Source organism: Excalfactoria chinensis, chromosome 2 (genome assembly GCF_039878825.1).
Source record: "Excalfactoria chinensis isolate bCotChi1 chromosome 2, bCotChi1.hap2, whole genome shotgun sequence".
In the NCBI taxonomy this organism is placed as follows: domain Eukaryota; kingdom Metazoa; phylum Chordata; class Aves; order Galliformes; family Phasianidae; genus Excalfactoria; species Excalfactoria chinensis.
The window spans coordinates 122833461-122848407 of NC_092826.1; the positions used below are offsets into that span (position 1 = coordinate 122833461).

At 40.4% G+C, this 14947-nt stretch overlaps 1 protein-coding gene across 1 annotated transcript in view; it reads right to left on the bottom strand.

Annotated features, from left to right (window-relative positions):
- Nucleotides 1-4174: 4174 nt before the first annotated feature.
- Nucleotides 4175-14947, bottom strand: part of CUBN (cubilin) — a 134255-nt gene continuing 123482 nt past the window's right edge. Inside the window, 9 exon segments of the mRNA XM_072328892.1 lie at nucleotides 4175-4422; nucleotides 4823-5058; nucleotides 5960-6125; nucleotides 6568-6630; nucleotides 7261-7442; nucleotides 7573-7720; nucleotides 8389-8597; nucleotides 8883-9045; nucleotides 9885-10090. Coding sequence (XP_072184993.1) covers nucleotides 4315-4422; nucleotides 4823-5058; nucleotides 5960-6125; nucleotides 6568-6630; nucleotides 7261-7442; nucleotides 7573-7720; nucleotides 8389-8597; nucleotides 8883-9045; nucleotides 9885-10090 — 1481 coding nt within the window. The 3' untranslated portion in view covers nucleotides 4175-4314.

Here is a 14947-nt window from a genome sequence, read left to right on the forward strand (position 1 = left end):
TTCAGCTTTTCCTTCCTAAGAACCGGGATGTTTTAACTCTGAGGTGCAGAACCAGGTTTATCACGAGATGGCGCCCGCCGCACGCAGTCGTTTCGTGTCCGCCCGGCAGGGCTCTGCTGTCCCGAGGGTTAAAGCAAACTGCTTTACTTGGGCCTCTATTTTTGTTATCAGCTATTATCGCTTTAAGCATCATTTATTAGCAACCCCGTGTTGTTGCTATTGTTCCTATTACGAATGACAGTCAGTGCTACTATTTTTTATCACGTTTCCCTTTAACCAGGACTGCCAAACAGTTCTGTGCTATTAGTTTGGCAGCTGGCAGAAAAATAATTACACTAAATATCTTAATTCTGGTGCCTAGGATACTCAAGTTACTGTGGGAAACTGAAGCATCTCCTCCTTTGCTTTATAAACCAGCTGAAAACAGTTTTGCAGTTGGAATGCTTTGAATATGTAACTAAAATTGGTGAATGTTTTAAACTGAACTGCTCTGTTTTTTAGCATTGTAGCTGTGTGTGTTCTCTCTCCTTTAGTTCAAGTAACTAGAGCCCAAACGACCTCATTCTGTCATTACTGCTCATTGTTTATAAAGAGTAGCCCCACCACATAGGAAGGGCAACTGAGAAGTGTTGTTATGGATGTTTTTAGCGCTTATTTTTCAAAGCTTAGCAAAACCATGACAGAAGCCCTTACTATTCATATGTAACTGTCTCCTAAAATATACTTTTCATATAAGAAGATATAATAATGCCTAGAAAATTGACACATAAGTAAAAACAAAAATCTGACTCTAGGAGGTGATAGCGTGGACATCGATTACCTGTACTGTGTTATTCAGAGTGGAGGGGTTTGTAGCCATGCAGCTATTACAAGACAGACATGCAGTATTCACCACCACGGCGTGATCTACAAAGCAGTCAGCGACGTGCAAAGACACAAAAGCAAAGATATTCCTGGCAGTATTGTGACACAGAGCCATAATCGTATTAGACAAAGATTTTGTCTTTTGAACTGTGCACTGCAAATAGCAGATCTTTTATCAACGTTGCTTTTTTAATATGTTTTGTTGTTCCAGTTCGCTTTTGTTATGCAAACATTTTAAAGTGTTTTAAATTACTCCTTACCTTCCAAGACAGCAACATGGCTCCACAACAGCTCTCTCCTTTAAAGACCTTCGCTTTAATATCTCTGCAGTGGCATTTTTCTTGTGGTTGCTCTCATAAGATGTTGGAGGACAACAGTGAGTTACTTTGTTCCTGTTGTTTTTTTTAAAAGAACGGGTTTGATAATTTACTCTAATTTTAGACCTTGACTATTTTTGGCAAGAATCAGTTGGGCCAGATCAATTGAACCTTGTACCAGCAGCTTCATTCAGCAGCCTTCGTGGGCATTAATTCTCTGCTGGACTTTCATTTTCCGAACAGAAACTCATGTGTATTATTCACACATAAATACAATTACGCACAAGTAGAGCTGTAACATTTAAAGATGTACCAAGCATTACTTATTGTTACTTTTAAAAAATACATTAATCTTACAGATTTCTCTTCCTCTCCTTCATGGTGTTCTTCACACTTTCTTCTTTCTGCAGAGATTCAGTGATTCCAGACGTTTTGTTTGACATTACCACCAAAATTCATACAAAGATCAGTATTTATCTGTATCAGAAAACTATCTGAAAGCGTTTTGGCTGCTTGAAAGTGAACTATGACTTTTCTCTTAGTGAAATCTGTCTTTATGAAGTAAAGATTTCAACACACTGCTCAGTTTAACCGAAGCCCTCCCTATGGAGCATAGGGCCAAAGGCTACATTGCCAAAACTGGCCTCCCACCAATCATAGCCAAACACTGTGGAACAGCCAACAGCCTTGGCAGGCCAACATGGGGCCATAGGTCTCCTCAGGGGAACAAACTTTGCGTCAATAAACTGTATGATGAGTGACCGAGATGAGCTGCAAAAAGCCAATAATGAACTTAATTAATTAAAACTAGGTACAGATTTCTATTCAGTGTGTCGGTCTGTCATACTCTTGGCAAGACCAAGGTTCAGCCTGTCACAGAACTCGTTGTCCACATAGGAAAGGAATGTACTGTAAAACTTGGCCGGCCTTGTAGCAGCAGAGAGTTGCCTGGGTGAGATCTGCCCTTCTGCTCCACCGATGGCTTCCAGATGAGCAGAGCTGCAGGCTGCTGAAGTACAAAAACACAATGTTCTTGCCTAAAATCTGGTGCTGGCCTGACCATCCACCCAGCAGCAAGAGCCAGCAACCACATCTGCTCCATCCCAACTGCACCAAATCCACAATGATTCATCAGAAGGTCAAAACCACGATGGATGCACATGAAGCCCCATGATACAGCCAGCCCCTAGAAAAAATAAACTCCTTCCTGATCTCTGTAGGCAACCAGCTGAAGCCACGCTTAACTGTACTTACATTGTCTTATGAGTTGTTATATTTAGAGTTTATTTTGTAGCTTTATCTCCAGGCAGTGCAGATGAATTTGTTTTCTTAGCTGCCCTTTTATAAGTTTTTAATAAGCTTTATGGACAGAGATTGCATGATTTCTTGATTTCTAATATGAAATCAGCTTGGTGTGGAATATTGAAAAAGATCTGGGACTCTTAATTTTGCTCTTTTGTGTCTTCCCTTTTCAAAGGAACTTTCTGGTCTGCCTGCAGACACAGCAGTTCCCCAGTTTGATCCAAATAAAGATATTTCTCCTTTTTCCATGTTATACTTTAGCACGTTAGCAAGTATAGCACCTGTACCTAAGCTAGATTTTTCTTCATGATTAGAAGGCTCTAAACCCATGCCTTATATCTCATTGACTTGGCCAGTAGGAGTTCACAGATATCGCTCTTTTGTATGTTAAGAGGTCGTTTAAGAATGTTGTGCATCTTGAGTTTCATATCATGTTGTCTATGTCTTTGACCTTTTTTGTCTTGCTTTCTGCTTTGTCTTTTAACTAGGATGGCTCCCCAGCCATTACAAAGTTTGTGGGTTTTTTAAATGGAATTAGGCCTTTTTTGACATTCACTGGGAAACCCTCTAAGAATTTCCAGAGTTTGTTAGAACTGCCATTAACAATTCCACTTATAATTAATTATTGCCGTGATCTCTTTGAGAAATTAATTTCCATGAGTGAACCAGTGTTCGCTGTATATCCCAGCAGCATCTGTGACATAAGATGTGTGTTGGCCAGGGGAGGGAGCAAACTGCTGTTAGTAAAAAGCCAATCAATAGTTTGATATCTGCCCTATTCTGAAGTTATGCCCATTTATAACATGTCTAGAATTGCCCACAAGTTGTTTAGGAAGGTGATACTTTCTCCAAAAGTCTCACAAGGTTCTTTATAAACTCAGTTACAATATAGATTTTGAGGTCTAAAGATCTGACATGGTAAATACAGTGACAGAGATGAGAAGTTATTCTGCAAAGTTATCTGTGTAAGTGGCTATAGGACAGGGGCCATTTTAAGCAAAGGCTGATTTTGTTCTCGTTTGAATAACATGAGCTGTGATTTAGCTAACGTAGTTGGACTTGCTGATCCTAAAGGTCTCTTCCAGCACAAATGATTCCACGGCTCTGTGATTTTCACAAATGGTTTCACAAAGACAGGAACTACAGAACTAACCGAAGATAACTTTCATAGAATCATAGAATCACCAAGGTTGGAAAAGACCTAAAAGATCATCCAGTCCAACCGTTCACCTATTACCAATAGCTCCCACTAAACCATGTCCCTCAACATAACATCCAGTCTTTCCTTAAACACCCCCATGGTCGGTGACTCCACCACCTCCCTGGGCAGTCCAATCCAGTGCTGAGCCTCCTCTTCTCCAGGCTGAACATTCCCAGCTCCTTCAGCCTCTCCTCATACGGCCTGTGCTCCAGACCCCTCACCAGCTTTGTTGCCCTCCTTTGAACACATTCCAGAGCCTCCACTTTGTATCTTAGCTCCTCTTCACAAGTTCCTGTTGAATAGTTTAAGTTCTATCCTGGCCAATCAACTTTTTGTAACACTAATTGTAAAACTTTTTGGTTTTTTTTTTTTTCTTTTTCTTGCACATTTACAAAGGCATTTGAAATGATATAGAAGGATATAATAAAGTATGTTTCAAAACGAGTTTATTTTCAGTGCGAGAGGTCACGTTTCTGACAGGACTTTGCAATTTGTAACAGCTGTACTTAAAGTAATTTTCAAAAGGCATTACTTGACTCATAATCATCATAACAGGCTTTCAAATGTGTTTTGTGATCTAAAGTCTCTTCTGCATAGCGACAGTGATGTATATCTCTCTTAAGGGACATTCTAGCTCGTCCAGCTCAACCGGAATCCTGATGGCAAAGTCACATAATCAGCATGAAATTTTACATAGACTTGATGCGATGTAGCAGTGAACGGAGCAATGTTTGTATCCTAAAATTAAAGACAAAAAGAATTGAAAAGATATTTGTAACATCAAGATCCTCTGAAAAAAGCCAGCGGCCGTGCTACAGATGGGGTACAAATTCAGTTACTGACTGGGAGGGATCTCATGTCTATGCTAGGTACTGCTGCCCATTGCTCCCATAGGGTGTTAAGAACGTTTTAATCACGAATACAGCAACTGAATCCAGAGAAATAAAATGGCTCGATGATGCCACCCGCTAGATGTCGCTGTAAGGTCTGTAATGAAAGGCCTTTAAGATGCCACAGAAGCCTTAAGCGTTCACCTCCGCTCGTTTGTATCCAGTTCATGCCAAAATTATTGAAACAATCTTAAATACGGTGCAGTAAAATTAATTTTAGCCAATTACAGTGATAAGGGAATACATACCATTCCACAGTACGGCCCAGCCTGGGGATAGCTGGTATCTGGTCCATTATAAAGGATCAGGTAGTTACTACTGCAATCCCCTGGGTCATCAATGCTGATGAAATCGAAGTTCACTGTGACAACTCGTCCCTTGGGCACAGTAATGGCCCACTCACAATCAGTGTTGTTCTGGTAAGTTGCAGGGAATCTGGGACTGGCAAATGTGCCGGTGCTGCCGTATAACATTCCTCCACATCCTGGAAATGGACATGGTTAATAAGCTTAGAAGAATTAGTTTCACAAGATACTACACAGAGTGGTACATTAATACAGTATTAGTAGCAAAAAACAACAGAGAGATGCTGTGAGCTGGAACACTGAACACAGGTAAAAGCACTTTTCGAATGAGACAAAACTGAGGCTCTATCTTCAGCAGCCTGACATTATGGAAGGATCATCATACATCACTGGATGCTGCTAATGCTAATGCTAAATCAACTAAGGTGGAATGCTAGAAATCAACTCAGAAACCATATTTTTGTAGGTGAAGTTATCATTGTCTTTTTTTTTTTTTTCTTCATCTGCTTCATCAACACTTTCCTATGCTGAATTTCATTTGCCCCTTCCTTACCAAATCACCCAGTATTGTAAGATTCTTCTGCAGTGCTTTCATGCAGAGCATAAGCTCTCTTTAGTAACCTGGTGTCAAGAGCAAATTATTATCCAGTTTTCACCCCCATTTCACACCCCATTATTGAACAGGTCGATTACACAGTCACTATACAGAATTTTAGCTAGGGTATTTTCTTGGAGAAAATGTCAGTCATCCTCAAGCTCAGCAGCCTAGGGCCTATCACAGCTGAGCTATTAATGAAGAAGACTGAGTCACCACCACCACCACCATTACCACCATCAGATCTCAAGATAGATATTTCTGTTGTTTTCTGACCTCTCAGTGGAACATGTAGATCACCAGTTTAAGTGGACCGCATCCTCTGAGGTTGCTAAAGTCAACACTAGAGAACAGGATCAGCTATGTACTTGGGAAAGCTTTAGGTCTTGATGAATCAGGGTCCCAAATGAGCAGCCTGGATTCCACCTGTGTTTTCCTTCCATACAGAGCCGGTTAATGAAATTACTTTGTTATAATAGTCTTACCGCTTGATGATGATGTCCAAGTAATTTCATATCCATCATGAGCCCCTGAAATATCACTCTTGAAACGAAGGAAAACAACATGATTTTGGGGGAAGATTGGACTGGGCACAGTGTTTCCACAGAACCTGCCAAGCAGTGGTGATTGCATATTACTCCCATTTCTGACCTGCAAGGGACACACAAAAAAACCATTGCCAACATTAAATCCCCATGCTGGTTATACACAACTACAATTATGCAGCGATTCAAACACAGCACAAATGATATATAGACTTGCTTGCACACTATAATTGTCATTTAATGCTTTTATTTTTCATACTGTATTCTTGCAGAGAAGGAAAAAGACACTGTTAATCAGTCTGTCTGAGCTTTGTGAGCAACTACACAGAACAAGTATCATCTGCAACTGGTCGCTAAATTATATGGTGTGCTGCATCACCTGACTAATAAGAGTTATTTGGTTAGTAGCTAAGATGTGCTCTTGAAATTCAAATCCATGTTTTACTTTTCATAAGAAAAAGTTAATATTCCAGATGAAAAGATTAATGCTTTACCCTCCAGAACACTCTTTTCCCTGATCACATTAAGACACAGCTCGTATTACCTACCTCGGATTTAATCTAATGCTTTTTTTTTTTGAGCTCCAATAATAGTGGAGTTCAGATCCGTTTCTTGAGATAGTAAAGAGGATATTAAAGGAGAATGAATAATGATTCTGCCACAGACACTGGATTTTTGTCATTTGACAAAATGTAGGGAAGACTTGAACAAGCGTGAAAGGACAGAGTAAGGATTGTGCAGGAGGATACGTGTTTTCCTGCTACAAAGGCCTTTTGCGAGTATCCTGTTTGTTACTAGATCTCTCTTTCTTTTTTTCCCCCAAGAAAAAGGGAAAAAATATCTCTTTTTAAGAAAAATATCAGACAGAATCTGATGCTGGAATGAAAGTACTTAGATTTATGACTTTCTGCTCATGCACAAATGCTAATATCAGGTAAAAAATACCCCAGCTTGCTCTGTAACTGCGTAACATCAACACAAGTTAATTAAAGATAAGTTTTCTGATAACAAAACTATCTATTCATTGACCTTAAAGTTTGTATAGTGTATGTTTAACCTCTTACTACAGTACTTAAGTATCTTTCACCATAAAACTTTAACAACACAGTAGTTCCTAATGTCAGTTGAGATCATACTTCATCCAACCCTGTTAATGTCCTTTGACTCCATCAGATTTTGACTCAGGCTCACACACACACAGATATATATATATATATATACTGTATATACTGTCTTAATACCTCTAGGAAGTCATGTGAACACTGGATGCTGTCCTCCAAATGGAAAGCATGGAAAAAAAGAGAAATCGTGTGATTCAGGGGAGCTTGCAGGACAATAGAACAATCCATATTATTGGGGTGAGGACCAGGCCAGCCCGGGCTCTTCAGGTAACCAAATGGCTGGTTATACTCTCTGCTGCAACCTAGAGAAAGAAAATAAAAATAATGTAGGCCTTGCCATTCCTTGTATTGCTTTTCACTGCATGGAATCAACAAAATGAACTGCAGATTCTTTTGTAATAGTAGATTTTCTTGACATTTCTTTAAGCTTACCTGCAGCTTGATATGTAAATCTGACTCCATTATTAAGCCTGTATTCGTCTGATTTGAAAGTCACGATGGCAGTGCGATCATGAGAATAAAATTCAGGGACTGGAAAAGTTTCAGTGCCACAAAATCTATGGGTTGATCCTTGGCTGTGCTAGAATTCAACACATCATAAACTTCTAAGTAATATCACAACTCAGTTTTCGACTTATCAAAGTCTAGACAAACAATTCTTTCAGCCCTTATAGATCAGTTAGGCAACCACGTTTGACAGCTCTCATGGAAATCACTTAATATCTCAATATTGTATGTTCAGTTATGATGTGAAGCAAATCCAATGGAACAAGTATTTTGACAACAAAGTGAAAAACAGGCAAAGAAAGTTTGGAATAACATAATACAATGGACATAAAGAGTTGTGTTTTTTAAGGGTCTTTTTTTATCTTTTTCCTCTAGTACTTCCCACAAACACTCTCCCTGGCATGAACAGTGATTTTATTACGATTCTTGGATGGAAGGAAGTATATTTAGTCTATGAAAGACTGTTGTTGCTCTGTAGGTTCTGGGTGTTAAATCTAGCAGCTCTGCTAGTTGGTGCAACTGTGAATAATTATATAATACTTACCAGGTTAAATTCAGTGTGTGTGTAAGTGTGCCTGCATGAAATCAGCATAAGTGGGGCATAATGCTTAAAGTTGTGGATGTATCCTTGGCATGAATCATCAACTAAACTGTTACCAAACAATGAGTTTTTCTCCTCTTTGCAAAGAGTGAGGAGAGCTGAATGCAAATGGAGCACAGTATGGACTGTAAATATCTTACCGTTGGTAAGTCCTGGAGCTGCAGGTAGTTCTGAGAACAGTCCTGGCTGGGATGGAGGTGGAAAGTCTCTACCACCACCTTGACCTGCTGCTGTGGAGGGGCATCAATGACCCAAGTACAGAGAGTAAATGGTGGGTATTCATTGGGGAAGTTAGGAGACGTTGCAGTTACGGAGGTAGAAGTTGCATTGTACGTTCCTCCACATAATCCTGTTGAAAATAATAATGCAGCTCATGATAGGGTGTTCCTGCTTTGCACTCCAGACCGACATCCACCCCACAACCAGCCAAGACCAAAGAGAGCTGCACAGGGGGACCAGCAGTGCTGCTTTCAGCTTGCTTATTAGGTGCTGTATACTGCTACACCGGGGACTATCTCTGCAATTGCCTGGGCCCTTTACCTGGAACAAATCTTAATAACTTATTATTTAAATACGTATTTTCACAAAAGAGTCACAACAACATATAGATACATAAATATATGAGTACACTTACGATCCACTGTGGTGTAGGTAATATTGAAACCGTCTCTTTGCACAGAATTGTCTGTGACAAATTTCACAGTCAAGGAATTACTGGTAGATAGAAAAGGAGCTGGCACCGTAGATCCACAGAATGTGCCAACCAAGTTGGCATTTTCACTGCCTCCATCATAAAGCTGAGAGAAGAAAAGCATACAACTCACCAATGGCTTAGGAAAAACAAGGGAATAGAAATAAAGTTTTCTGACCTCTCCTGACATTGCAGTTTCTCTTACTCGAAAGCACATTAGGCACTCTTGTGCTTTAGCAGGATGTTCCTGATGACTACAATTATTCACTGCCATATTAACTCATCCTGCAGGACAGTGAAAATCTCATTATGGAACATTCTGGTCCTGTCTTAGCAAATCCATCAAAAATGAATTCTGTTTTAATTTGGAGTACTGTGTTCTTTTCTAGATGTAATCTAAATTTAGATGTGATCTTCTTTTTCTATGAAAAAAAGGTTGATTTTATGCACCAAAATGTAGAATTCACTCCTCACATCATTGAGAATTTCTAACGCTCAACCTTCTAACACTCCTTGGCACATCTTATTTTGCAGCGCTTTACCAACTATATTATGCTTCATAAGATATGTATGCTTCATAATATATGTATGCTCCAGGAAAGCAGCTGCAAAATTTTATACATGAGTCTTTTCAAGCAATTTGGTAACGTAACAAGTTTCACTTTCAAAGTGATTCAGTTTTGTTCTTCTGTGAATTAAACACTTATTTATACAGGTAGTCTAAGAACTGAAGCTTGCATGCAACACGACATCAAAACACTTATTGGTTTCCAAAAATGCAGGATGTCATCTGTAGCCATTATCTAATCTGTCGAAGAACTATAATTATATCAAGCAAGTGAATTTCTTCATAAGGTAATTTTCTATGAATTAAGTTTCAGCCATACAGAGAGAATAATGGATTGTATCCTGCCAGTTTTTTGTTACAACCCACAGCTCTCTTACTTTGACATAATCGTAGTGGCAGGTCCGAGCAAACGGAGCTTCCAGCACGAATGAGTTGAAGGTGAGGTTGATCAGCTTGTTTTCAGGTACAGTTATGACCCACACGCAGTCCAGATTTCTCTCATATCTTCCGCTCACGTTAGAGATCGGAGAGACAAAACTATAAGCTGAATGTGTCAAGTAGCCACCGCAGCCATCTTGAAGTCCTGTTGAAGGAGCAGAAGCATTTTAAAAGCCACTCCCGGCATTCATCTAATCTTCATGTCAAGATAACTGCTTTTTCTGTGCTGCAGCACTTTGCTACCCTGTCTCGCAACTACTTATTTGAATTATTAAAAGGATTTGAACAGAAACAGCATTAGGCACCAGTACCCACTTTGAAAATATAGCTACAGACTGTTAAAAAGGGACTAGCAGAAGACAGAGGGCAGAAACCAAGTAGAACCGCGCTTAGAAGACTTTTAAATGTAATCCCTACCTGCTAGTACGATCAGTCGGACAGTAGGGGGCACTGACTGGTTGCCTTTGAATAGCTGGTTAAAAAATGAAGAAGCTTGTTTTTGTAATACAGCTTCATTGTCCTGGGATCGAATTTTGCAGTCTCACGCTGGGGCCCAGGCTCCTATTCGGGGATCCATCTAACAGTGAGTTATTTCTGGGAGTGTTTCACTTTGCAGGAGCTTAGAACCCTTCAGGAAAGCAGGCTCTTTTTGTTTCAATGCTGCATTCAGAGCTAAGTCCCTAACCTGAGCTCCTCACTGCCAACAGCTGAACCCTATAAATGATTTCAGTCACACTGTTTTTGGACAAATCCTGTTAATAGAAGATCAGAACCCTCTTAGAGCATCTAATTACAAACAAGCAAAAACATAGACTATCCAAAGGGATTCTTTTAAACAACTTCTTTTCTTTTGCAGTTTGATTTCCAGAGGCAGAGCTGGGTTAGTAACTGCTCAGTTTGTTTACTGTATGCTTCCTTCCTCAGTCTCTGTGGGGTTTCCTGGCCACTCATTTAGCTCAGGAATTCAAACGAAGCATGGCTCACAATCTTACTTGTGAGTCTGAGAAAGAGTGTTTGTAAACTTCATGGGGTGAAGGGTAACTGCAAGCAGCCTGGTGTCTCCTGCAGGGATTCCTTGTGGAAGAATTACATTATCAAGAGAAGCTACAGCTGTGGATAAGCAATATGAACATTGCTGGAGAATTTCATGTGTGTGTGTAAAATCTGCCCGCCTGGCTGACGTGCAGCAACTTAACCTTGACCCACTGATATATTTCCAGTCACATAAAACTACGATATTACAAAAGATCCCTCTGGTGCAAAATCAGCATCCAAATATCAAGATTGCATCAGTAACCATGGGCTGGAGACAGCCCTGTCTTGCAAGACTGCAATGGTTAAACCAGAGTGACTAAGGATAAACGACCTGCTCTACTAACCAAAGCCGGAAAGCCTCCACCCTAAAAAGAAGATTGCTTAAAGCAAAATCTTGATGACATGAGATTTAAGCTTTCGCTATAGCTAAAAATGAGCAGAAGAGACTGATTACATAGTGAAAAAAATGAGGAATTAATAGACTGCAGTCCAGTTTTGTGGGCTACTCCTTCAGTGCAGTTGGAAACTTGGAAAAGTGTTAGTGTTAATTCCCATGCTGCTGCAGAAGCTGAGAGCAACAGTGGGAGAATCATGACCAATAAATCATGTTCACGTTCTCACAAATATCCTTAGGAAGAAGTAAAATGTCAGACAGGAGGGTGCCTGGGCCCTATGAATGCAGTTTCATTGTATTTTTCTCTGGATTCACCCTTCTGTGTGATTTATTTAGTCCTCCCGAAGCAGCCTTGTTGGAGCCGCTTCCTGCTCAGCATTATGTATTAAGCAAACCATTAAGCATACAATCATTTGGCATAGGTCACAGTCTGTCCCTCCAGCCCTGCAATATTGAATCTTTAGTGGCATATGGGTCAGACTGTCTTACAAAGCCGCCCTTCACCCTTTGACATGTTAGATTTGCAAACATGCCAGCCAGGACATTGCAAAAGGAATCAGAATTGCCACAGAGCAGTGCAACAGGAAAGCTGTCAGTGCTGCTGGATTGTTCTTTTTTGGGGTACCAAACATCTGGACCTTTTCAACAAGCCCTTCATGGCTAGCTGTGCAACTATAAAGACAGCTCGAAAAGTAAACTTGGGGGTAAGTCATGTGTGTACAGCACATAAAAAGAACCTGGTAGAGAAACAAGCCAAGACAGAGAAACAAGCTAAAACCTCATTGCAGGAAAATTAATTCTATTTGGTACAGCCAATAAGAGTGCCTCAGGGAAGATAAATAACTAGAAGTATAATATATGGTTAAGAAAAATGAGGTTTCATCATTGGCTTTCACAATGCTTCACAATCCCCCTCAGCCAGGACTGAGTCACATGGCTACAGGACGGTACATTACGAATAATGTCTGGAGTGGAAGCTGACCAGATAGCATGTAGCCCTGCAGCCAACCAAATAAAGAGCAGCCTTTGCTGAGAATCTGTCCTGCTGTTTTTCATTACAAATCAACTATGCATCAGATTGCAACCACGAGAAGTTACAGAACAGTGAATGCGTGCATATCTGGGGAACACTGGCAAGTAAAAGGAGAACCGATTCTTACAAGAGAAACCCAATTGCACCTCATTTTAGTGCGGTTGCATCTCAGTGTTTTCAAAATCATTACCACTCCCATACAGAAGGCCAACTAATTGCCATCCAGCATCCTCGTGATCATTGATAGAATGATTTTCACTGGCTAACATAGAACAAAACATAGCTAAAATTTAGGGAAAAGACAGGACAGAAGTCTGTTAACTGTTTAGAATAACCTCTTTGTCATTAAAAGCTAAATGTGATGAAAATAATGAGAACTGTACCTTACAGAACAACTTGTGAAGGGACAGATGGACGACTGTTTCGTTTCAGTCTCTGGTTTATTATTTAAAAATCTAGGGTCATCGTAAATCAGGCTGCAGTCCTGTCCTCCTCACACACAGCTTGCCAGAGAACACAAATTATCAGAACTAGGACACATACTGTCATCATTAATTGCTTTTGGTGGCAAGCGTTAATGAAACTAAAAGGCTGAGGAGCCATTCAGGAAAGAAGGGACTGAAGGTTCCCTATGGCAAATGAAAATAATTACAGCAGAGAGCTAGCACATGTTGCTCTAGGAGTTACATCCCCTAGACACAGAATCAAGATGAAGATGAATCTTTGAAGCTGCATACCTTTGAAGCATAGCCAGGGGTGAGGTTCTTTTGCACAGGTATGGATGCAATGAAAAGGAGCCTGCTGAACAGTTTTACCTCTATCGGAAACAGCTAAACCAATAACATTCATAAAAAGCTAATGCTGTCCTTCCCTTCTTACTAAATGAACCCCACAGACATGCACCAAAGGACATCAAAATTCAAATAGCTCTCCTAGTTCTGCTGGAATAGTAAAGAAAACCTTTCCCAGATTTCTGAATCACATTTGATTTCAACTAAAAGGATGAGAATTCTGAATAGTCAGAATAAGGAAGGATTAACTCTGCCAAGACTGATGTTTCATTCCTAACAGGTTTTATTTTCGGTGCAGAGGAGTGGCTGGACTACGGCTGTAATAATCAGTTCACAGCTCACTAGGATTATGGCTTCAAACACTAAGAACTACGCAAGGCTGGAGGGAGGGCTTGTACTGCCCTTCTTCACCTCAGCTGATACTGAGGGTTGGTAAACCTGCACAAGCTGGGATTCTGAGGTCAGTTGGTGTGTTTGGCAGCCACTGCACGGGCCCCATGACTTTACGCAAGCAGCAGGCTGCCAGCAGGGCCAGCCTCACCACAGGGCTCTCACTCTTTCCAGGCCTCAGCATCACCTTCAAACAGAAAAGTTTTTCACTGATTCGATAGCATGGCAGTTCTACCTGCAGGGACATAATATTCAAGACTGCAAAGTCCCCACCTCCTGCTTCAGCAAGATTTCACATAATGCAGTCAGATTAAATTGATACTCTCAAGGTTTTAGACTTTTTAGCTCGCCCCAAACACGAGTCCAGCCACGCTCTGTGCAAGCCCACCCTTGTTCTGCAATACAGTAATGTATGTACCACCCTCACCATTTCCTCAATGTTTGCCTGGAGACCAGAAGCAGACAGGCTGTCTGGCCTCAGTCTTACATTTGCTAATATTGCATTAATGTACTTGTTGGCATCACAGCTGCCCAGACATTAGCAGATCTCCCTTGCAGTATGAACCAGAAATATCTCCCTGTTCTTTGCATGCATGACAGTACACATTTTCAGCTGAAGAAGTCACTGACTTATACCTGAGCGCCTTCATCTGGACCCCATTATCTTTTAACCTTTAGTTGCTACACATTACATTTGTTCACTGCACCCAAAATACATTTTCACCTCATTTTTCAGAAACTTCCCATTTAAACTTCCACCTTTCTTCTTGTCTGTCCACCATGAGTCTGTGAACTGCTTCTACTTATTTTGCTTTGGGAGAAGAAATGTTACAGACACTAAATAACTGATGTTTCTGAGAGGCATACGTAGTCTGTCCCTAAGTTCAACAGATGTATTTTTTGCAGAGCGATTGAAGAGACTGCAAACGCTTCCTAAATTGAGACTAATTTCAACCCGATGCATACTGATGCATATTTTTAACAGAGATTTGAGCCACAAAACACATTTAGAAACAGTCCAGGGATTGTGATTATCTTCTAAGCAGATATTCTGAGCTTGTTATGGATGTTGATATTTTCATAGACTACAATAAGATCAGAAGAAGATATTATTAGCCACAACTGAGTCACTGTTTTAATAGAATAAGCTAATCATAGTTAAGTCATGACAGTGTATTGAATCTGAAACGTGTAATACATGTGTAATATAACTGGTAGAAGAGTGTGAATCAAAAGCACAAAGAAAGCTTTCCTAGAAGACCTGCGAGTTGCACAGTTAGCTTCTCAGCTGGCCTCTGCAGCACTGGGCTCTGAGGCCAGGTTGGGTATCTCCAGATAGACCTCTGGAAACCAGTCCTA